At 38.5% G+C, this 23,141-nt stretch overlaps 1 protein-coding gene across 1 annotated transcript in view; it reads right to left on the bottom strand.

Moving 5' to 3' along the window:
* Positions 1–23,141, bottom strand: part of SLC9B2 (solute carrier family 9 member B2) — a 53,811-nt gene continuing 30,670 nt past the window's right edge. Inside the window, exons 6-12 of the mRNA XM_069485462.1 lie at positions 22,949–23,076; positions 21,021–21,196; positions 17,796–17,902; positions 15,484–15,633; positions 6,787–6,895; positions 3,629–3,765; positions 1–1,338 (exon numbers count right to left, since the gene is read on the bottom strand). Coding sequence (XP_069341563.1) covers positions 1,117–1,338; positions 3,629–3,765; positions 6,787–6,895; positions 15,484–15,633; positions 17,796–17,902; positions 21,021–21,196; positions 22,949–23,076 — 1,029 coding nt within the window. The 3' untranslated portion in view covers positions 1–1,116. The remainder of the gene's footprint in view (positions 1,339–3,628; positions 3,766–6,786; positions 6,896–15,483; positions 15,634–17,795; positions 17,903–21,020; positions 21,197–22,948; positions 23,077–23,141) is intronic.

Below are 23,141 nucleotides of genomic sequence, written 5' to 3'. Positions count from 1 at the left end.
TCACTCTTGCTCAGGCTGGTCTCGAACTCCTGACTTCAAATGATCCTCCTGCCTCAGCCACCCAGAGTGCTAGGATTACCGGCGTGAGCCACTGCGCCCGGCTGAGATCCATCTTTAACCAGTGTCCTAAGCTGGGGCACAGCAGAGCTTCGTGATAGAAAGACATGGGTTTCTGAGCAGACCTCATGAGCAAAATAATCCTGTCAGCATCAACTAACCCGCCAGTCTCATTAGAGGGAAATAAAATTCTATTTTCTTTTAAGCACTATATATTTTATTTCTTTATTATAGCAGATTATATTGCCCTAATATAATATTCATGAGGCTGGTATAGATTTGAAAATTAGCTATCTCTCACCTAGAGAATGGGAAGAGCCTGAAGATGTGGGTCTCAAGAAATGAATCAGAAAGGACTGGATCGGGTCACTCTGTACAGGGAAGCAGACTCAGATGGGCCAGTGAAATGGAGGACTCTTGGTTGTCAGCTAGGAGATAGGATAAAATCTTCCCACATCTAGATGAGGCAAGAGGGTGAACCAATGAAGATACTCCATATACTTTAAAATTTTGGAGGGACCAGTCAGTTACAATAATTCACAAAAAGGTAATAAGAGGCTGAAAGGGAGAAGAGGCACATTGACAGGGAAAGGGAGGGTAGAAATTGATGAGGGACTGCACTGAGGTGTGTGAAAACAAAGTCAAAAGTAAGAGAAGCCAAAAACAATTCAAGGAATTAGAGCCTAGGTGACCACAAATCCTGAAACTGTGACAGTTTAAAGTACATTCAAGCAAGCTGTTGCCTAGCTGAAGATAATGAGTTGGTCTTTCCCATGCTAATTTTAAACTGTGGTAGTACATTAAAGTAAATCTGACCTTATATAAATTAAGATATGTGATGAAGGGATATTTGGGGGGAAAAGGTAGAGAAATTGGACTGGAGATGTCAAACATTGCCACTCATATGGAAAGTGCAAGGGCTAAAAATGCTGTTTAAAGAAATAGTCACACTTTTGGTTCTATCACATTTTAAGCTCAAACATTACATACTTCAATATCCATCTTGATAAAAAGTAGCAGCTTTCTAATCATTATGTTCAGCATTCTCTCCTTTCATCTCTAAACTTGTGCAGAAGTCTCTCCTTGAACTTCTTCATCTTTATTTTGATGTTCAGCTTTCTGGAGAAGCCTGGGGCCCAGTAAGCCAATAAGTAGACTTCCAATTGGTGCTGTGATGAGGATGGCCAAAAATGCCACTGTCAACACATCCATTCCATATTCTTCTAACTGTTCCTCTCCATGTGATCTTGCTGTGTCCAAAGCCACAGATCCTATTGCTGCCTATAAAAGTTTAGGGGTGAAGTTTGAAACATGATCAAAACAAATACTTATTAAAAAAGTGACCTTTTTTTAATCACTTGCAAAAACAAATTGCCTATTCTTTTGGTTATATGAATTTTCTTTCAAAATGTACTACAGTTGGTTTTTGACTATCTAAAAATTCTCCCTGCCCTTGCATGGGGACAGCCTGATGACTCATATGTACCTATTTGCATAAGGTAAGAGTATATAAATATCACGCAAACACCTTTCAAAACACAAGTCAAATCCAGACCCACAATATTAATTAAACATAACATGAAGTTATAGAAACTAAGTTTTTCCTGAGAAAAGATGAAAGTTACTAGACATCTCATTTAAGAAATGACAAGATAAAAAATACAGTGATACTTACTGAAGATGGTGAAGTTTTAAATTACTATGTATTGCTTAGAGGCTAAACTAATTATCAAACACCATCAAACACGAAAGTGGTGAGCACCTTGAACGCTGGAAGTTAATCTTATTAGGTATTTGGTTACCTCATGGGGGTGGGGGGGGGGAGGGACATATACCTACCTGATGGGTGCAACGCGCACTACCTGGGGAACGGACACGCCTGGAGCTCTGACTTGGGGGGACAGGCGGTACATGGGCAACCTATGTAACCTGCAATTCTGTATCCCCCATAACAATAAGGTGAAATAAAAAAAAAAAAATATATTCATGGACCACAGGGATTGGAAAACACTAACATAGAAAAAAATATGAGAAAGTCTTCTTTCTTAAAAGTGCCAAAAGAAGAAAAAAGAAAATTCTATACAATATTTGCTTCCACTGGTATACATTATCCAACACATCCTAGATAATTTGTTCTAAAATTTGCTTTGATGGTAGGAAAGTGTAATCTTTCAAATTTTAACATTTAGAAACAAATCTTTCATAACTAACCCATTAGAATCATTATTTTGATATTTACCTACTAAAGTCACCAGAAGTGTGGAAGTTGGAGACACTGAAGGAGAAATTATTCACAGTACCCTTAGCCATTATGTCTCAGACATCTTTAAAAGTGTGATGTGAAAAAAAAAAAAAAAAACTGAAAAAAACCTCTACACTTCTCTGGAATACTGCCCATGCCCATACCCACCCCAAATCTGGAATATAAATACAGAGCATATGCATCCCTAAAGCGTCCTAAATTAAGAACACTGGATTTTCATTCCATGAAAATAGAAATTTATGTATTTAAATAATTACAAAATAATCAGGGACAGAACAGTTAAATCTTGTTTGATGTAGTTAGCCTGAAAATAAACAATATAATCAGGGTTACATTTGCAACAAATAATAATCTATACAATTCTAATCTAATTAGCAATTATAGGTATTCTACCAAATGTATAGTCAACAATTTCAAGTACTGGCCAGGTGCAGTGGCTCACGCCTGTAATCCTAGCACTCTGGGAGGCCGAGGCAGGAGGATTGTTTGAGCTCAGGAGTTCGAGACCAGTCTGAGCAAGAGCGAGACCCCGTCTCTACTAAAAATAGAAAGAAATTATATGGACAGCTAAAAAATATATATATATAGAAAAATTAGCCAGGCATGGTGCCACATGCCTGTAGTCCCAGCTACTCGGGAGGCTGAGGCAGGAGGATCACTTGAGCCCAGGAGTTTCAGGTTCTTGTGAGCGAGGCTGATGCCACAGCACTCTAGCCTGGGCAACAGAGTGAGACTCTGTCTCAAAAACAAACAAACAAACAAAAAAAAACAACAAACAATTTCAAGTACCTATCTAGAAGTGCTTTCTTTATCATTTGTTCATTCGAGTGACACAGTCTGGGTCAAGTGATTGAGATGTTTGTCAGAAGGCTCAGCTAATTTTGGATAATTAATACTAACTCATAGTCTAGAAAGTCAATAAAGCATTTTCTGGGTTTTTTTCAATAAATCTTTTCCCCATTACATATGAAGGCTCTGGTCAAGCATAATTGATCATAAACCTTATTGACATTAAAATATTTCCAAACATTAAGCTGGGGCATACTATTTCTGTTTTGTTCTCTTCTTGGAAGATTTATTGAATTTTTAGTTGTGTCCTGATAAGCTAAAGAAAGTCAAATAAGCCATGACATTTAAGCAATCAATATACCAAAAATATAATTTTAAGGAATAGATTAGGATAAACTCTTCATAAATCCAACTTCAATTATTTATTTTTACCAAATTTACATAAGCACTCTTATTCAATTTTCCAAGGTGTCATATAGAAATAGCAGTTAAAATGCTACATCCTCCTGTCCGTCGTACCTGAACTGTGGCCTTCGGAAGCCACGCAAAGGAAATAAATATCTTTTCCTTCATGTTAAAGCCAGCAAAACACACCATCAAAAATGTAGTCAAAACTCGTATCAAGACTGCAATGCCCAGGGTGGCAACACAAAGACCTGTAAGAAATACTCAATTTTTAGAAATAAGGAAATACCAGGGGAGAAACTGCATCTCATGGTTACTAATTCAAAATCCTATCAACAGAAATAATTTTAAAAGCATTAAACATTTTAAAATATAAAAATGATGAGGCATAATTTATCAAAACAATCAATATGAAGGATTAATCACACCATTTGTTTAAAATAAAGTGTTTCCCCTAGCTTAAAACCAGAAATCAATTAAACATTTGAATTCTTATATAGGAGATTTGAATCTTATATGTCTCTTGTGATTTCATGTGTTTACTTAATAAGAATTTATTAAAAGATACGATATATAACAAGCTTTAAACTAGGTACGGGGTACACAAAAATGTATAATGCATAGACTTTGCTTCAGTGGGCCTCGAAGTCAGAGGAAGACATAAACAACGAATTCATACTCTAGATGGTGAGTGGAGTATAGACAAACTGAGGGCATGAAAGAGGGAAAAATAATATTTTCATCAAAGTAGTTGAGAATTCTTTACAGAGCATAGAGGTGATATGCAAAATATTTATCAGCCAATGTGGAGGGAATCAGCCAATCAGACCTAGCTGGCTGGGCACCGACCAATCAGAACAGGCACCGCAGCACAACCGTCTCACCATAGTGATGTGCACCAACCACACGGTATCCCTGGATGACACATATAGCGACTTCATTCAGTCCTTGAGAAACCTTTGGTGATAAAGACAAGTTCACCCTGGTATGAAAAATAAAGGATTGTGACTGGTGTACTAGACCTAACGTTGGCACAGCTAAGCTGACTCCTGAGTAACATTTATTGAGTGTTTACTCTGTGCCAGGTACGAAGCTTTAAGTGCATTGTTTTACTTAATCCTTACAACCTGTGGGACGGTTATTCTCATTTTACAGTTGAAAAACTGAAGTTCACAAGGAATAAATAACTTTTCAAATACAAAGTGTTTGTAAAACACCAGATAGACATTGCGGGAGGGTCTGTTGTGAATCTGCAATGTGGTTCCTTATGTCGAAGTTCTGTGGCTCTGCTGAAGGGCGTTTCTCCCAGGTGGGTAGGTATTCAAAAGCATCTGTTGCGTGGAGCACAAGATACAAAAGAGTTGATACCATTCCCAGAAGGAAACAATTAAAGGTTTGAAGAAAGGATGATTATTTTAGACATACAGAGTTTGAAGTTCTGACAGTGGTCCCCAATGTTTTTGGCACCAAGGACCATTTTCATGGAAGACAATTTTTCCACAGACTGGGGGTGGGGTGGGGTGGGGAAGGGTGAGGTGGTCTCATTTGCATTTATTGTGCACTTTATTTCTACTATTATTACAGTGTAATATATAATGAAATAATTATACAGTTCACCAGAGGTTGGGGACCCCTGCACAAGTGGTGACGTCCAATCAGCAATTGGGTATATTGATTTAGAGATAAAGATTTTGGAATTAGATAGTTTATAATTAGCATCACTGGTGTAGATAAAGTCATAGAAGTGATACACAGTGAGAAGCACAGAGACCTTGGAAAGAACTTCAATGAAAAGCAGTGTTTAAGCGACATATGGTATAAAGAAACTCAAAAGGCATTAATCCTCAGGGAAATGCAAATTAAAACCACAATGAGATATCACCTTACCGCAGTTGGCTTTTATTAAAGTCCAAAAACAACAGATGCTGGCATGGATGCAGAGAGAAGGGAATGCTTATACACTGTTGGTGGGACTGCAAATTAGTACTACCTCTATGGAAAACAGTATGGAGATTCCTCGAAGGACTAAAAGTAGACCTACCATTCGATCCAGCAATCCCACTACTGAGTATTTACCCAAAGGAAAAGAAGTCATTTTATCAAAAAGACAACTGCACTTGAATGTTCATTGCAACACAATTCACAATTGCAAAGATGTGGAATCAACCCAAGGGTCCATCAATTCATGAGAGGACTAACAAAATGTGGTATACGTACTCCATGGAAGACTACTCAGCCATAAAAAACGATGGATTAATGCCTTTTGTAACAATTTGGATGGAACTGGAGACCTATCCTAAGTGAAGTATCTCAAGAACAGTAAAACAAACACTACATGTACTTACTATTAAATTGGAAAACTACACTACATGTACTCACACACATGCACAGAGGGAAGTAAAACTCAGCAGAAATCAAGCAGAGGGGAGGGGAGAGGAGTGAATATGTAAACACCTACCTAATGGGTACAGTGAACACTATCTGGGTAATGGGCACACTTAGAACCCTAACTCAGGCATTACAAAAGTGATCCATGTATCCAAAAACATTTGTACCACCATAATATTTTGAAACAAAAAAAGGCACTGGAAAATATGAAGTTTCAGAACTCAATGTAAAAGAGTGTTTTAAAGAATTCAATTGCCTTATATGCTGCTGAGAGATCAAGTAAACAAAGACTGGATTTAGTAATACAACCCTGGTGAGAGTATAATCGGTTATGTGATGAGGCAGAGGTGGACTAAAATGTACGCAGGAAGGAAACAGGAGTTGAAGAGGGAAAGAGGAATGTAGTTACCTCTTTAAAAAGTTCACTGGCTTTTGAATGTATGAATGAATAACAAAATGAACAGCCAAGCATTTCTATTCCATTGTTTCATATTACAGAACTAGCTATCAACAGTTATCTTTAAAATCCTGGCCTTCGACCAGAACAAGGCTAGATGAATGTTCTTATACTTGGAAAAAAATTTTAAGCCCTAAATTTTCTGGATAGTGGTCAGCAGTGTTGCTTTTATATGCAAGGAACAATATTAAAGATGGAAAATTCACTGTTTTAGATTAACAAGCATTATATTCCAACCAATGACTCTAAAATACTTAGATCATAATTAATTTTCTATATAATTGTGACAGTGGGAACCACTGTACACATACCTACTGAAAATATTTCAGTTGAATATAAAAAGTGGATTTTATTGGTAAGTAGTTTAACAACAACAACAAAAAAAAAACAGTGAATTTTAGCAAAAGTACCACTTTGAAATTCTTACCAACAGTTTCTGGTCTGAGAGATGCAATAGATACCTCTGCTCCAATCAGTCCAAAAAGAAGGGGCTGAAAAACATCCCAGGCAACTGCAATTATCTTTTCAACCTCCACCTAAAAGAAAAACAAACAAAACACAAATACACACACACACACACACACACATGCACAGATTTTTACTATGTGAAGTTACAAATACCAAGAATTTTACTAATTTGAAATTTGAATCATTTGACCTGGGATAAGGCTTTATTTCTGTGGCTTCTATAACTAAGAGGTTAGCTCAAACAGAGCAAAAAATTTCATGAACACATGTCTAATACAGTTAAGATATATGAGGTGCTAATTTAGCATACTAAATATTGGTTTACAAATGGATGTTAATTATAAAGATTCTTACAATCTTAGGAGTACTACTTCTAAAGACACTGTATATGTGCATGTGTGTGTGTACATATTGTTATAGTAGTGTTTAATAGAAGTTTATGTTAACTTTCATTCAGCAATATGATTGAGAGAGTTCACAATATAGTCACATATATCTGGATATGCACCTCATTGTTGCTACGTAGTTGTTCCAATTTTATTTTGTCTTTACAAAACTTTTATTTCATCTTTTGTACATGCTATTAAGTTATGCACAAAAATAAATCCAGGCTAATAAAGCATCGTGCCAGTTATCAGTTTATTGCCCCTTGACTCCAATTGCTCTTTCATTGTTACTCTACAGACAATGGAGCTGGGCCTTTTTGACATTTCTCCCCAGCCAGATAGCACCGTGTTAAACCTTGTTAGCAGACTGCGCTGAAGAGAAATTGCAAGCAGGTGTTTTTTTTTCCCTGTTTTTTTGTGGCTCCTCCCAGCGGGGTCCCGCAGCACTCATTGTTTTCTTCAGCACTAGCTTCCTGCATCCCAGGTGGCTTTCCCCAGTAGGGGCTCCTGCAGTTCATGGCTCACAGCAGTACCTGGTGGCCGTCAGCTTCCCCGAACATACCCCTGGGGCACTTTCCCAGCAGACTCCCTTGGGCAAGATACCTCCCCACGCACCCTAGCAGATGGATTTCCCACAAATGTGGAGTGTGGATTTTCACCAAATCCTGCCAGCACGGCACCACTGTGACTTCTCTACCCTCCGGGAACCAAGGCTCTAACAAGGACTGGATCTCAGCCCTGCAGGCAAGATTGGGGCGGGGGAGGGGGGTAGGTGGAAAGGATGATCTATTGTAGCCTTGGATTTATAGCTGTCATTCCCATATGCTCTAGGCTGTCTCTTCGCATCTTACTCTTACAATACCTTGTTCCTCTGATCCCTGGTATGGCTAATAATAAACTTTCCCTATTCCAATTATTATATAATATCCCTTTCCTGACAGGATCGTAATTGATATAAGTACTAACTTTATAACACATAGTGCAAAAGATTCTAGGAAAAGACTGGCACAATTTACTATAGTAAAATCAAAATGTTCTGTGGCAAAAGAAATCTTAAACAAAGCCCCCAAAAGTGACAAACTAGAAGAAAATATACATACCATGTATAACAGAATAAGGAGTATTAGCCAATCAATAAGAAAAAGACATAGACCCTAAGAGAAAAAATGGACAATACATATGCACAAGTAATTCACAGAAGAAACGCAAATAGCCAAAAACCTTAAGATGCTAAAAGTAATCAATGAAACAAATTAAAATGATATACGTTTTTTTTTTGAGGGGGGAAACAGCACATTGGAAAAAAAATTGAAGAATTGTAATAATAAAAAGTATGCATGAGAATGTAAGGAAACTTACTAATTGGTAGGAAAGCAAATTGATAATGCTTTTTTGGGAAGGGCAATTTAGTAGTACCTGTTACAGTGTCGAAGAATTTACACTGAACAGACTTTTTTTTAATTAACTAAAAAGAATCTATATTTTTGGGTGACATTTTTATGCTTATAATTAAATATCTTTAAGGATCTGCAATTCCATACATATACATACAGCAGGTCCTCAAACAATGTCGCTTCTTTCAATGCTGTTTTCTTATAACCTAGATGAAGGGGAAACAAATTGATTCCCAGCCGGGGCAACTGTCTGTGTGGGGTTTGCACGTTCTCCAAATGTCTGTGTAGGGTTTTCTCCCTCCACCTGGAATAATTGGGTAAATAATTATCTTACTTGTTTTTAATTTATCACCTTTAAATGTATGTATAGCTTGCACTTGTTTCAATGTTTAATCTTAGAAGTGTTTGGGTCTTTATTTAGAAGTTTGGTGATGTTTCTGTGACCAAAAATATGCCATAGAAACTTAACTCTTGTACATATCAATTAGCTTATGGCAAAATTGGTTTCATTACATATCTTTTTGCTTAAAGTCGCAGTTTCCCAGAACCTATGAGGACATATCATATTCAGCAGTTTAGCAAAGGAAGATTACATTGTTTCTCTATTTATTTTTATTTTTTCTAGTATGTTTATTAGAGTGAAGATTCTGTTTAGCTTATAAGTGTTGAAAGACAGTGCACAGTTGAGGGCACTGGTTGGTTTATTTAATGGTTCTATGGCTACGGCATGCAAAAAGTTATCTTTTCACATCATAAGGAATCAGATGATGACTTAGGCTCAAACCTGCCACCCACTAACTGCAAGCCACTTGGCTCTCAGCAACTCATCTTTCTCCTGGGTAAAATGAGAAGTTCATGTTAGATGACATCTAAGATCCTTTATCATTTAATGACGGTGATTAGTTCTGCCAAAACTAGGGTCCATTTACCAGCCTTCCACATATCTTTATATTTTACTTTTTAACTTAGTTTTTAGAGTCTATTATACCTAAAGCTCAGACTTTAGTTGATATCCATAGCAATAAAGAACAAGAATCAACTCTATTGAGTTTAGGTTGCTCAGGCATTTGTTGCCATGATTAATTGTTTACAAGAAAGTCCTCAAATATATTTCATATACTCAGAACACCAATGAAAGTGGAAGGGCTAAAGAGTTTTCTATATCAAATTATTTTTATTTCTAAACTGTAGAGAAAGGCCACGATTTTTCTTTGATTATAACACTTTAGACCACCAGACATAGGCTTATGTATTATAAAACTGAAAAATGGGAGTGTATCATCATGTGGCTTTTTCATAGTGTCAAAACTAAAATGAATTTGTTTACAAAGAAAATGAAGTCATTGAATAGGCTATGGATAAAAGAAGATGAGCCCAGGGTGGTGAAGACTGTGTTTTCCATTGGAAATTAAGGCCACCTTACACATCTGTATGCAGTTAGTAAGACTCTTCAAAAATATAAATCACTCTCAAGGATGGACAGAAGGAGAAAGTGAAGACAAATGGAACTTTCATCATGAGTTAAACACCTACTTAACTTGGCACTTCTCTTCTTGGAGAGAACAGGTCAAAATTCAGAAAATCCAAAATACTGTATCTCAAGAAAAAAATTCCATAACTGTAAAGGTCATTAGAAGAAATACTGGATTTGAAAATAGATGAAAAAATAGAATAAGCTTTAAAAAGGTGAGTACATTTGAATAAAAAAATGGCAAGACTAATAATTATAAGGAAAACCAAGTACAAAGTATACAATAATGTCAGAAAACTATAGAAACAGAATTTTATAAAATACTTAGCTTTTCAAAGTGTAACAACTCAACAATATTGCTATAGCACTGTGGAGTTTACAAGTGTGTTATTTCCATTTTCCCACATAATGGTATGACAGTTTTTTAGATATTACTATTGTCTTCATTTTATAGTTGAGAAAACTGAGTATTAGAGAAGGCAAATGACTTTATTTGGATTGTACAACTAAAAAGTGGTAAAACTTGGATTGGGCTCCCAATCTCCATATTTTAAGTGTTATGCGCTTTTTATTCTATATCATGCTGCTCGGGAGGGAGTCATGAAAATAATGAGGATTATTATTTACTGAATGTATTCTGTGATCGAGCACTTTGCTAAGTGCTGCATATAGATATTATTTCACTCAATCCTCCACTCTGTGAACTTGTTGCTATTATCCCTCCTCATTTTAGGGAAAAGGAAATTGAAATCTGAAGTTAGATAACTTGTACATGGTCATACACCTCGTAAGTCGTAGAACTGAGATTAGCCTGAGTAGTCTAAGTTCTTAGACCTAATGCTATAGAAAAAGAGAAGAAGAGAATCCAAATTGCACTCACTGGTTTGATGCTTCCAGAAATAGGAACTTTCCTGAGCACTAAATCAGAAAAGATGTGAAGAGTGCCTGTCACTGATAGATTCGATGAACAAGAGTTTTCTTTCCTTTCTTCAGGGAACCATTTTGGTGTACTCAGTACAGTCTCATCCTGGCTCTGCGACTTACTTCTTTTGACCTTAGGTCAAAGCTTTTAGACTTTATGCAATCTATTTAATAGCTATAAGACTTGCTGTCCTCATCTGTAAAATGGGCCTAATCTCTACCTTTCAAGGTTATTGTTGTGAATAAATAAGATAACATATATACTAATTTCACTGAGAAAGATAACTTTAAGAGGAAAGCTCCTAATAACAGATTGACAGATCTGACTTATGAAAATATAAGATGTCTGAATGTTGAGAATGAACAATATAAAAATGCCCAAAGGGCTAATGTCATTTATATAGATGTATCTTACAGATCAATGATCACACTATGCTTCAGAAGATACTGAACAAAAGATCTGTCAAAGAAAAAATATCAAGTAGCTAAATACACGAAAAACTGTTCAATTTCACAGTTAGTCAGAGAAGCATAAAAGAAACAAGATACCACTTTTTACCTATCAATATGGCTAAAGACTGAAACCAATAATATTTTAAGCCAGTGGTTCAAAATGCCCTGGATTCGGCAGCAGCAGCCTCCCCTGGAAATGTGTTAGATTTGCAAATTCTCAGGCCCCCCATATAGTCTGTAACAAAAATCGGAAATTTGGGGTGGGGCCCAGAACTCTAATTTCACAAGCCTTCCAGGTAATTCTGCTAAAGTTTGAGAAAACTACTCTAAGCTGAAGAAGTTATAACAAGATAGGTGCCTCATACAGTACTGGCGGAAAAGTAAATGGACACAACTCTAGAAAGCAGTTCTGTAGTATGTGTCAAGAACCTCAAAATGTTCATATTATTTGACTCCCAAAGTTTACTGGTAGGAATCTGCCCTAAGGAAATCATCAAAAATGGGATTTTAGCATAATGTAAAATAGCGGAGACTGGAAATAACCTAAATATACAGTTATGAGGAAATGCTTAAAAAAAACAAACTATGATGCATCCATGTGTGTGTGTTTGTGTCTGTGTCTGTGTGTAGACAAAGAGATATATTAATACATAGGAGAGTTATTGGCGGTAAATACAAAAAAGGTGTTAATAGTTCTATTTCTGGGTTGTGAGATGACATTGACCTTCTATGTAATCAGCTGGGCTGCAGGAAATCAAACAGAGCGATGGTTTGGTTTATAACAATCTCTTCTATATCACTCACATTATAGTTTTCCTGAAGAATCATGTAATTGGACGTGATCAAAGTTTCCCTTTCCCTCCTTTTTCTTTCTGTGCTCATAGTCAAACGCCCACTGGCTGTAGGCATCGGTCTCCTCTTGATTTCCCTGTCGCTAAAACTACTCTTTTATGCTCCATGCCACATGAGATGGCTCCTTCTCGTTGTTTATTCTTTTTTATCCTATCATCTGTGAATTCAGAGACAATTTTAAATTGCGAAGTTTAGAATTATGATGTTTTAAATACACATGGCATGTGTTACTCGAATAGATGTCAAAATATAAAAACGCCATGCACGATAATGCTGCAGTTGTATTTGGGGTAGTACAAGTTGCAATGGAGTCAGACAAACCTGAGCTTGAATCTCAGTGTGACTTTCCAATTTCGTGGCCTTGGACATGTTATTTAAGTCTTTCTGACTTACAGTTTCTATGAATTGGAAATTGTAATACTTTTTCAAAGGCTTCTTTGTGTGTGAAAATAAATGGAATATCCACTTAGTGCCTAACACAGGGCCATACAGAATAGCAATAAAAATCTATGTGTTCCCTTCCCTCTTTTTACCCATGATAGTATAATATAATGAATTGGTTTTAATTTTTAAAGATTTTTTGAGAGGTGACAACAGGAAGCATTTACCTGTTAAATTTAATTTGAAAAAACTTAATACAAGTGTATTTGAGAACTTTCCTGTAGAGTAAATGAAATAAACCAACATATTTAAATCATTACAGAGCTATTGGCTTTAGGTGGTAGAAGTACAGATAATTTTTTACTTTTTCTTTCTGTCTTAAAAAAATTCTAAATTTCAACAATGACCATATACCACTTTCATACTCAAACATAAACGTTATTTTTAAAAAATTCTCTTTGTTAATTTTTTTATAATTTTTCTTTTAAAAGTCTATCTTTTTTTTTTTTTTTGAGACAGAGTCTCGCTCTGTTGCCCGGGCCAGAGTGCCCTGGCGTCAGCCTAGCTCACAGCAACCTCAAACTCCTGGGCTCAAGCGATCCTCCTGCCTCAGCCTCCCGAGTAGCTGGGACTACAGGCATGCACCACCATGCCCGGCTAATTTTTTCTATATATATTTTTAGCTGTCCAAATCATTTCTTTCTATTTTTTAGTAGAGACGGAGTCTCGCTCTTGCTCAGGCTGGTCTCGAACTCCTGACCTCCAGCAATCCCCACCCCCCCTCAGCCTCCCAGAGTGCTAGGATTATGTTAATTTTTTTAATGCTGAAAAAAGGTTACCATTAAGAAGTTAAGGGGCAGTTTATAAAATGCTAACGCCCGGCGAACTTTTGAGATGCTGTACAAGGTGCGTGAATGCAAATGCGCTAGCATCCCTTCACTAAGCGAAAACTGCCATCTTTGTGCCGGGGCAAAGGAGCAGACCAGAGTACTTCAAACAGCAGGACACCTTCGCCAGCAGCCCGGGCCAGGAAGGTGGACAGACAGACGTTGAGTCCTCACAGAGAATTAAGGGGCCAGCGTGCCTCTCTGTCCTGAGCTGGGATGACACAGAAGATGACCAGTGATGTGCAATGACCTTGCCTCAGCCCCCAAAGAAAGTGAAGCCATAAAAAACAAATGTTCTGATAAGAGCAAATGCTTATGAGAGAGAAGGGAGGAGGAAATTTCTCTTTTAGCTTTGCTCTTGTTGGATGTTAAGTAACTTAAAGTCAGAAAGTAGAATTTAATATAGGTGCTGCTAAAAATGAAATAAGCCTCACAGCCAAGCCTCCTGACCAGGCAGCGAACCCAGGTGTCCACCTGGTGTCTAGAGCAGGGTTGAAAAGAGATTCTTCCCTTTACCCCGCGAGACCATCCATCCGGCATTTTCCTGGACCTCATTCCCTTCTGGACACAGAGCTCCAGGCAGCCTCTACCAATCTAGCCTCACTGTAAAATGAAATGCTTCATAGTCACACTCGTCCTCACTTTAGAATCACACCCTGATAGAGTGATGGCCTCCTATTTGAATGCCGTTTACCCACAGTGAAATTCTGTCTCTGGCTAATCCCCACAGAAATTCACCTGAGCATGATTATATATCTAATCTCAAGACTTATAACCTTCATGTATTTTCCATATGGTATTATGTCAATTACTTAATTATTTTAATTATTTAAGTGTAATTATTTTGAATACTCTTCAGTTGTTATAAGATTATTCCAGAATGATATAGCTGCATTTAGTTTAGGTCACCATCTTAATTTCTTCATTAAGCAGAATTGCATATGATCCTGTCAAGTCTATAAAAATGCATCTGGAAATTAAAATAAATAAGTTACAACCGGAGAATTTCTCTAATATATATTAAGAAAATGAATACTCTCAATGATCTTAAAAATCAGTAAGAAAAATCAAAACAACCTTATGAAAATGGGCTTCTGAATAAATTGGCTAGTAATCATATAAAAAGATGACTAGCTTTGCCCATAAAGAAATGCAAATCAGTTCAATAATAAGATACATTCTTCATCTATCTGATTATCAAAATATCTGAAGACTTAAAACAGTTGGATTAGAAAAACAGATACTCGCACATACTATTAGTAGAAATGTAAATTGCTACAGCTTCAAAAAGGCAAATTAATGCTGTCAAGAATATAAAGGTACATAATCTTTCACAGAGCAATCCTATTTCTAGAAATTTATCCTATAGGAAAACTCAAAAATACTCTGTATTTTGTTGATTTTAAAATACATCTTCTCACATTTTAACATTTCTGAAATTAGGATGTTGTGTCATAGTTTAATTGGCAGGATTTTCTTTTTTTCTCGGTAGCATGTAAAATAATGGTGATTTTTAGAATTGATTGAGTTTAAGAAATATGGTATATGTAAATATGTTTTATTGAAACACTGTTTGTCTTGGCAGAAAACTAGAAACAAGCTAAATATCTGTTAGTAGGAGACTGGTCAAAGTATGGTACAGCTATACAATGCAATACTCTGCAGCCAGGACAAAGAATAAAGAAGGCATCATGGTAGTAAGACCATGGTCTATTTTAAGTAAAGACATCAAGTTATAGATTGATATGTAAGGGGAAAAAAGATGTACATTGGGTGCACATTTGTATATGTACAGAAAATAGCTTTTATAATTAAAAATTGCATTAATTTGATGTTAAGAAAGTATCTGGAAAGAAAAATTAATCTGATGAGAAAAGAGTCATGAGCAGAAGAATTTAAAATGAAATTCACCTTTTTGCCGGCCCATCCCAGGCCCGCCAGGAAAGCCATGACCAGAGTGCACAGTCCTCCCGATCCCGGGAAACCCAAGTTCACACTGCTGAACACAGCCAGCACGGAGAACCCCAACACAAGGGATGCTCTTTTATACACAAGTTTGTCCTTTAGAAGGAAAAAAAAAATGATTAGCTCAACTATTTCAAATAATTGATTTTTAATGATTAATTTTCCTATATCCAGAATTTAGAGGAAAATAAAAATATCTGCGTAAATAGACAAAATAAATGCATGATACAACACTTCCTTTCCTTTCCTTAACAAAAGCAGAGTTAGTACATGTACAAATGTAGGTTCCTCTTCCAGGAACACCGATTCGCTTCCTCTGCAGTTATCGATGAAGAATTCCACAGGACTTAAGAAAGTAGCAGAAAAAGAGCATGGGCTTTGTAGCCAGACAGACAAAGGTTAAAATTATAGGTTTTTTACACCACTGGCGTGTGCAGTGGCCACATTACTTAACCTCTCCAAGCTTTGTTTCCTCATGCCTAGAAGCATTTACATTATAGTATTATGATATTATAGATACCATATCTCTATTATTTTCAGGCTCTCAGTTTACTCTTTTTAATTTAATGCTCCCTTGGTTTTTCTTTCTTTCTTTTTTCTTTTTCTTATTTTTTTTTTTGTTGAGAGAGAGTCTCGCTCTGTTGCCCAGGCTAGAGTGCCGAGGCATCAGCCTCGCTCACAGCAACCTCAAACTCCTGGGCTCAAGCAATCCTCCTGCCTCAGCCTCCCTAGTAGCTGGGACTATAGGAATGCGCCACCATGCCTGGCTAATTTTTTCTATGTATTTTTAGCTGTCCAAATCATTTCTTTCTATTTTTAGTAGAGATGAGGTCTCGCTCTTGCTCAGGCTGGTCTCGAACTCCCGAGCTCAAGCGATCCTCCCGCTTCAGCCTCCCACAGTACTAGGATTACAGGTGTGAGCCACCGCGCCCGGCCGGCCTCCTTGGTTTTTCTTTCTAAATCTGTGAATACCAAGAAGCTTTAAGAGGTTATAGACTGAGAGTAGTTTTTTATTGTTGTTGTTGTTTTAAAGTCTAAGAACTGTGTACTTTTCTCCCTTTGCATTTCCCTGTTTAGCACTTTAAACCTCTTGGTCATTTTAGAAAGTGGGTCTTTAAAAGTGCCTGACTTGGAGGCACGCAAGCTCTGGAGGTGGATTACCTGAGTTCATTCCCAGTTATACTGCTTTCTAGCTATGTGACCTTGTTCAAGTCGCTTCTCCTGCCTGAGCCTCAGTTTCCTCATCAGTAAAATGGTCACATTAATAGTACTCTCTGTGTAGACTACTGTGTGGACGGGACTGGAGCAGTGCTTCCCAACAGAACATTTAGTGATGACAGAGAGGTGCTGTATCCGCGCTGTCTAAGGACATGCTCTGTGTCTGCCATAACTGCATGTAGCTAGCGGCTGCTGTACCAGAGTGGCGCTAGCAGATGACTCACATACATTCATTTGTTCATTCATTTATTTTTTAGAGATAGGGTCTTGCTATGTTGTCCAGGATGGACTCTAACTCCTGGACTCAAGAGATACTCCTGCCTTAGCCTCCTGAGTAGCTGGGACTATAGACGTTCACCACAGGAGTCTAAGGTATTTTAATATTAAAAAGAGGGACCAAAATAGCCATTATACATTTTGGTTTAGTTGAGTATTATGGTTTTCAAAAACTTGCATATCCTATTAATTTGGAATTGATGTTATTTGTTTTGCAGTGAAATTTGAAATGTACAGAATATTTTTTTTGTTATTTTTTTTGAGACAGAGTCTCGCTCTGTTGCCCAGGCTAGAGTGTTGTGGCGTCAGCCTAGCTCACAGCAACCTCAAACTCCTGGGCTCAAGTGATCCTCCTGCCTCAGCCTCCTGAGTAGCTGGGACTACAGGCATGCGCCACCATGCCCGGCTAATTTTTTCTATTTTTAGTAGAGACGGGGGTCTCACTCTTGCTCAGGGTGGTCTCGAACTCCTGACCTTGAGCGATCCTCCCGCCTCGGCCTCCCAGAGTGCTGGGATTACAGGCGTGAGCCACTATGCCCAGCCCAGGATATAAAACAGAAAAATTCGAGGACTGCATTGAGATCTTCCATGTTTAGCCATCTTCATGAATCTCATGAATAGCACTGGTATAGCAGAAAGCAATTTTAAAATGGGGAACCATTTTCTCAAACACATCCTTCAAATCCGGCTGTAAGGAAAGTGTTCTAGAATGTTTTTCTAATGATATTTTAGAGCACGATTTTCCTGCAGATTCTTTCTTTTACCTGGTCACTGCTTGGAAAGTACTGAATAAAAAATCCAAGAAGAGATCCAGTTGCCACACCAATTACCACCTCCAAAACTCCTCTGAGGACATTAAAAACTGTGGAGCCTGAAAAATGCACAAAAAGAAAAACTTCAGACAGAGCTTTAAATCTGATAAACACACAAGCTGTATCCCACAGTCACCAACATAAAGCATCTAATCACACAGAAGGAAAACTTTAAAGACAGTTTCTGCTTTCCACATTCTTAAATATACGTAACTTAAAGTGTCTAATAAAGTGGGCCTATTTTATAAGAAAAGTATACATATTATTGGAGACAAATTTTTAAATAGGTATAAGGCATACTTTGAATGTTTACTTCAATAAAAATCTACTTGAGGGACCTTAAGAAACCACGAAAGACAAAATCCATGATTCATATCTAAGCTGTTCTACTGCATTCTATGTACAGGCCAGGGGAGTAGATAACATTTCGTTAAGTTTTCAAATTACCATTTAAGAGCTTGATTTTTTTTTTTTTTTTGAGATAGAGTCTCACTCTGTTGTCTGGGCTAGAGTGCCGTGGCGTCAGCCTAGTTCACAGCAACCTCAGACTCCTGGGCTCAAGCGATCCTCCTCTCTCAGCCTCCCGAGTAGCTGGGACTACAGGCATGCGCCACCATGCCCGGCTAATTTTTTCTATATATATTTTTAGCTGTCCATATAATTTCTTTCTATTTTTAGTAGGGACGGGGTCTCGCTCTTGTTCAGGCTGGTCTCAAACTCCTGAGTAAGAGCTTGATTTTTTTAATAACAAATGTACATTGATTTTAGTAGCTCTGGTATGTACAGAATAAAACAACTTAAGAGTTTGGCAATTAAAATCAAGAATCTTCTTACTACAATAAAGGCAAAGGACTTAGTCCTTCTGAAATTGATTATTCCAAAGGTAAATCTGAAAACAAATTATTTTTGAAATTGCACTTAGAAGAGTCTTTATTTGTTGCAATACAGAGGTAAGTAGAGCCTACATTTCCCCCCATAACCCACAGGATTTAGGAAACTTAAAAAAAATTTTTTTTGTTAGCACACTGTGTAGAAAATTGTATTAAAATTGCTACACAAATAAAGCACTTCTTCACAGACTGTTCTAACAAAAAAATGTACTAACTAGTTTTTTTGGTTTCTTGTTATTATAGCAATGAGATCCATCTCTCTTATTTAAAAAAAAATCCCTCTGAAGTAATTTAATTTAGCTAGGCTAGCTCTTTGCTGGGTAATGGTATGACTGTCAAAAGCATCTGGCTGTGCCAGCAGCATTACACACAAGCTATTACAGTAAGTAATTTACTCTAAATTTGCAGAAAATAGCTGATTAGCTTTAGTCTCTGGCAGAAGGGTTGTTTTAAAGAAAAAAACTTCTTGGGCAGGGTACAGTGGCTCACACCTCTAATCCTAGCACTCTGGGAGGCTCAGGCAGGAGAATTGCTTGAGGTCAGCAGACCAGACTGAGCAAGAGCGAGACCCACCCCCATCTCTACCAGAAATAGAAAAAATCAGCGGGCATCCTGGCATGCCTCTGTAGTCCCAGCTACTCGGGAGGCTGAGAGAGGAGGATCGCTTGAGCCCAGGAGTTTGAGGTTGCTGTGAGCTAGGCTGATGCCACGGCACTGTAGCTCAGGCAACAGAGTAAGACTCTGTCTCAAAAAAAAGAGAAGAAAAAAGAGAAGGAAGAGAAGGGAGAGGAGGGGAAGGGAGAGGAGGAAAAAGGAAAGGGGAAAGAAAAGGAAGAAAAGACAAGAAAAAAACTTCTTGAGTCCCACCCTAAAAATTCTGATTCAGTCACTCTGGCAGGGCTTAGATCCAGGACCCCCATTAGCTGGCGGAGGGAACATCACAGAGGGTCCTTCAAGCTATCCACGTCCTCCCCACCCCCCAGATTATGAAAACTCCAACTGCCTGTGTTCCTCCTCCTTTCCCACCATGATTCGAATGCAAACTCTGTTGCTCTAACGCTGTGGTTCCTCATCCAGGCTGCAATGGATGGGTTCCATTCCCACAGGTTCTGATTCAATTGGTCTAAGGTAGGACCCACATAAGAGTATTTTTTAACCCCCCCAGGTAATTCTGGTGTGCAGCTAAGGCTGAGAACCATCATTTTGGAGGTGTATACCAGAAAGTGGTAAGAATGTTCAGTCTGGATAGGGATCGCAGAGTTAAAATAAAGACAAGAGCATAGGTTTGAAATAATAGGTAACAGAATCCTCACCGGTTCCTGAGCAAGATAGTGGCATTGTGACAACAGTGTTTTGAGAAGAGAAATTTACCAGGGACTGGACAGAAGGCAGACTCTGGAGCAATGGGAAATGTCGGGGTTCTAGGTAATCAGAATAAATCACATCTAATCGTAAAATGAGACTAGAACTACAGGGGCTGGAGAGAATGAGAACACCTGACTTTCCAAGAAGGTGTGTTCCCACCAAAGAATCTGAAGCTACATTTAGGCTACAATTACACTTTGTCAGTGCTACGGAGTTGCAAATTTTATTCCCAATTTTGGATTTCAGATTAACGAATGAACTTACACTTGTGCTGTGCCAAAGGATAACAAAAGTGTTGAATCACTTCTGGTCTTTTGGCTAAGATCAAACGGTGTAATCTGTTCTTACCAGTTTAATAGAGGTGTTGAATAATACTGGGAGGAAAAAAATGCCTTAAGTTCCTTTTTTATTACTACTTGAAACAAAATGTATCCATTTGACACACTGAGTATGAATGACACCCACTAAAATCATTGCTGTTATTACACATAAAATATTAAAGATGAGAGAACAGAAACTTTTCCTGTTTTTAAAGCATGCTGTTCCTTCCACTTGGACTGCTCTCTGCCGTTTGTGCTCATTGAAAAACCTTCTTATCCTTCGTGTGACGTTTCTAGCACCGACCTTTCCCAGATCAACCCAAGCAGAAGCAGTTCTCCTCCTGCTCTAAACCTTTACTGCCTTTTTCCATGTCCCTTACTCACTTCCCACGTGCTACCTGAGTCCTCTATTAACACACCCAGGGGGAGGAAGGTGGCAAAGAGAGGTAGCTTCTGGTTCCTCCATAGGTACAGACCCCTCGGTGGTGTTTTCCCTGTTTTTCATTTGCCTTAATTATCAAGCAAACATGCCATGCTTGCAACATTTTAGCCTGTGTCTGGAGGGCACAAGGGAACAGCATGCGGTGAGCTGATGAGTTTACCTGTGGAAAAGGCTATGCCCAAACATGTGTTGAAGCCTGTGATGGCCAGAATGTCATCAAAGCTGCCAGCAGCCATAAGCAAGGTCGGGACGCCCTTGTCCACACCATAGCCTCCTCCCTGCAGAAGGAGCATCGAGGGCACCACAACAGCCGGAGAAACAGCACCTAAAACAAAGCTAAGCAGGCAGCACTGTAAACACTCACGGGAGTCTCTCACTCATTACTGTTTTTTAATCATAATAAGCTCCCTTATTGTAAAGGTTACACTTTGGACAACTACAGTCTTTCGAATAGCAGGGAAGCACCAAACCAGAAGCATGTACACACAAAAGTTCTGGCAGAGCACTGGTTTTCAAAGTGTGGTATGGACGACCTGCTTGGGAACTACTTAGGTGGCCTAAGGATCTACATTTACGAGTGGTATAGACGACCTCACGGGCTGAGCCCAGACACTGCCTTTGTTTTAAACAAAATGTTTATGTTATGAGGTTTCTAGAACACTGCCGTGGACTTTCTGGATTGGAACCTAGGATGCTGGGCCTTCATTCAGGGCTTGGGACACACAGCAAGACAGCAGATTAGGAGGAGACCACAGGGACAGTGACAGTGAGACTGATAATGACAGCAGTCGTAACAGTCCAAAACATTTTATAGTGCTTACCGTTTTGAGCACTTTACATATATTAACTAACTTAATCCTCACGACAACCCTATGAGATAGACGTAACACATCTACCTTCATTTGGCAAATGAGGAAACTGAGGCACAGAGAGATTAAATAACCTGTCAGTGATTGCATACTGGAAAATCACAGAGCTGGGATTTGATTCCAGGCAGTAGAGCTCCAGAGTCTTAACTATGAGAAGTAAGAACTTCTTTTCTTTTTTTTCTTTTCTTTTCCTTTCTTCTGTTTTCTTTCTTTCTTTTTTTTTTTTCAGAGACGAGGTCTCGTTATGTTGCCCAGCTGGAATGTATTAATAGTGGCTATTCACAGGCAAGATCACGGCTCACTAGAGCCTTGGACTCCTGGCCTAAGCGATCCTCCCACCTCAGCCTCCCGAGTAGCTGGGACTGCAGGCACGCCCTACCTGAGAAGTAAAAATTTCAATCTCCTTGCCCACTTATTAGCACTCAATTCTTACTAAGTCTTTTCTTATTTATTTACTTCTCATGGCTCCTAACCATTGGAGGTAAAAAACTGACAGTGGAAGGAAGAGACAGCGGAACCATGGAGTCATAATACTCTGGTGACAGCAGGGACACAGTGGCAGCTGTTGCTAGTGCTGCTGTGTTTGCTATTCCCTGTGCAGACTTTGAGGTGAGATCAGGCATGGGGTCAGGTGTAGGCAAAAGACCATGACTTCTTCAATACTTTGAATAGTAGATGCTAACTTTTTTATTTATTTATTTATTTGAGACAGAGTGTCGCTTTGTTGCCCAGGCTAGAGTGAGTGCTGTGGCGTTAGCCTAGCTCACAGCAACCTCAAACTCCTGGGCTCCAGCAATCCTCCTGCCTCAGCCTCCCGAGTAGCTGGGACTACAGGCATGCGCCACCATGCCCGGCTAATATTTTCTATATATTTTTAGTTGTCCAGATAATTTCTTTCTATTTTTAGTAGAGAGGGGGTCTCGCTCTTGCTCAGGCTGGTGTCGAACTCCTGACCTCGAGCGATCCTCCCGCCTCGGCCTCCCAGAGTGCTAGGATTACAGGCGTGAGCCACCACGCCCGGCCTAACTTTTATGGTTAGTACCTACAAAGACACAGACTATATTTGGAAGTTAGAATACTCAGACTATGCTGGAATATCTACGTTGCATTTTCTGGAGTCCTTAAGAAAATTCTACTGTGCATCGTCTTGTGATTTCATAATCCATGAAAGTGCTAAATGTCTCTGCATATTTTTATCTGATAAAGAAACAGTCATTACCCCAGTATAAATCCCCACTGCCATGGCAAACCCAGCAGGAAGTGGGCAAGGAGAGCAGACGTGCACGCCTCCACGACACAGGGACCCATGGACAGCCTGACACAAACACCCTTCAGCTTCTTCAGGGCCTGAAACAGAAATGGACATAACAGTACAGTTCTCCAAAGACATGCAGAGAAGACCTTCAATGCTT

This window comes from Eulemur rufifrons, chromosome 13 (assembly GCF_041146395.1).
Source record: "Eulemur rufifrons isolate Redbay chromosome 13, OSU_ERuf_1, whole genome shotgun sequence".
Classification (NCBI taxonomy): domain Eukaryota; kingdom Metazoa; phylum Chordata; class Mammalia; order Primates; family Lemuridae; genus Eulemur; species Eulemur rufifrons.
The sequence above is the reverse complement of the archived record's forward strand: the minus strand, read 5'-3'. Positions and strand labels throughout refer to the sequence as shown.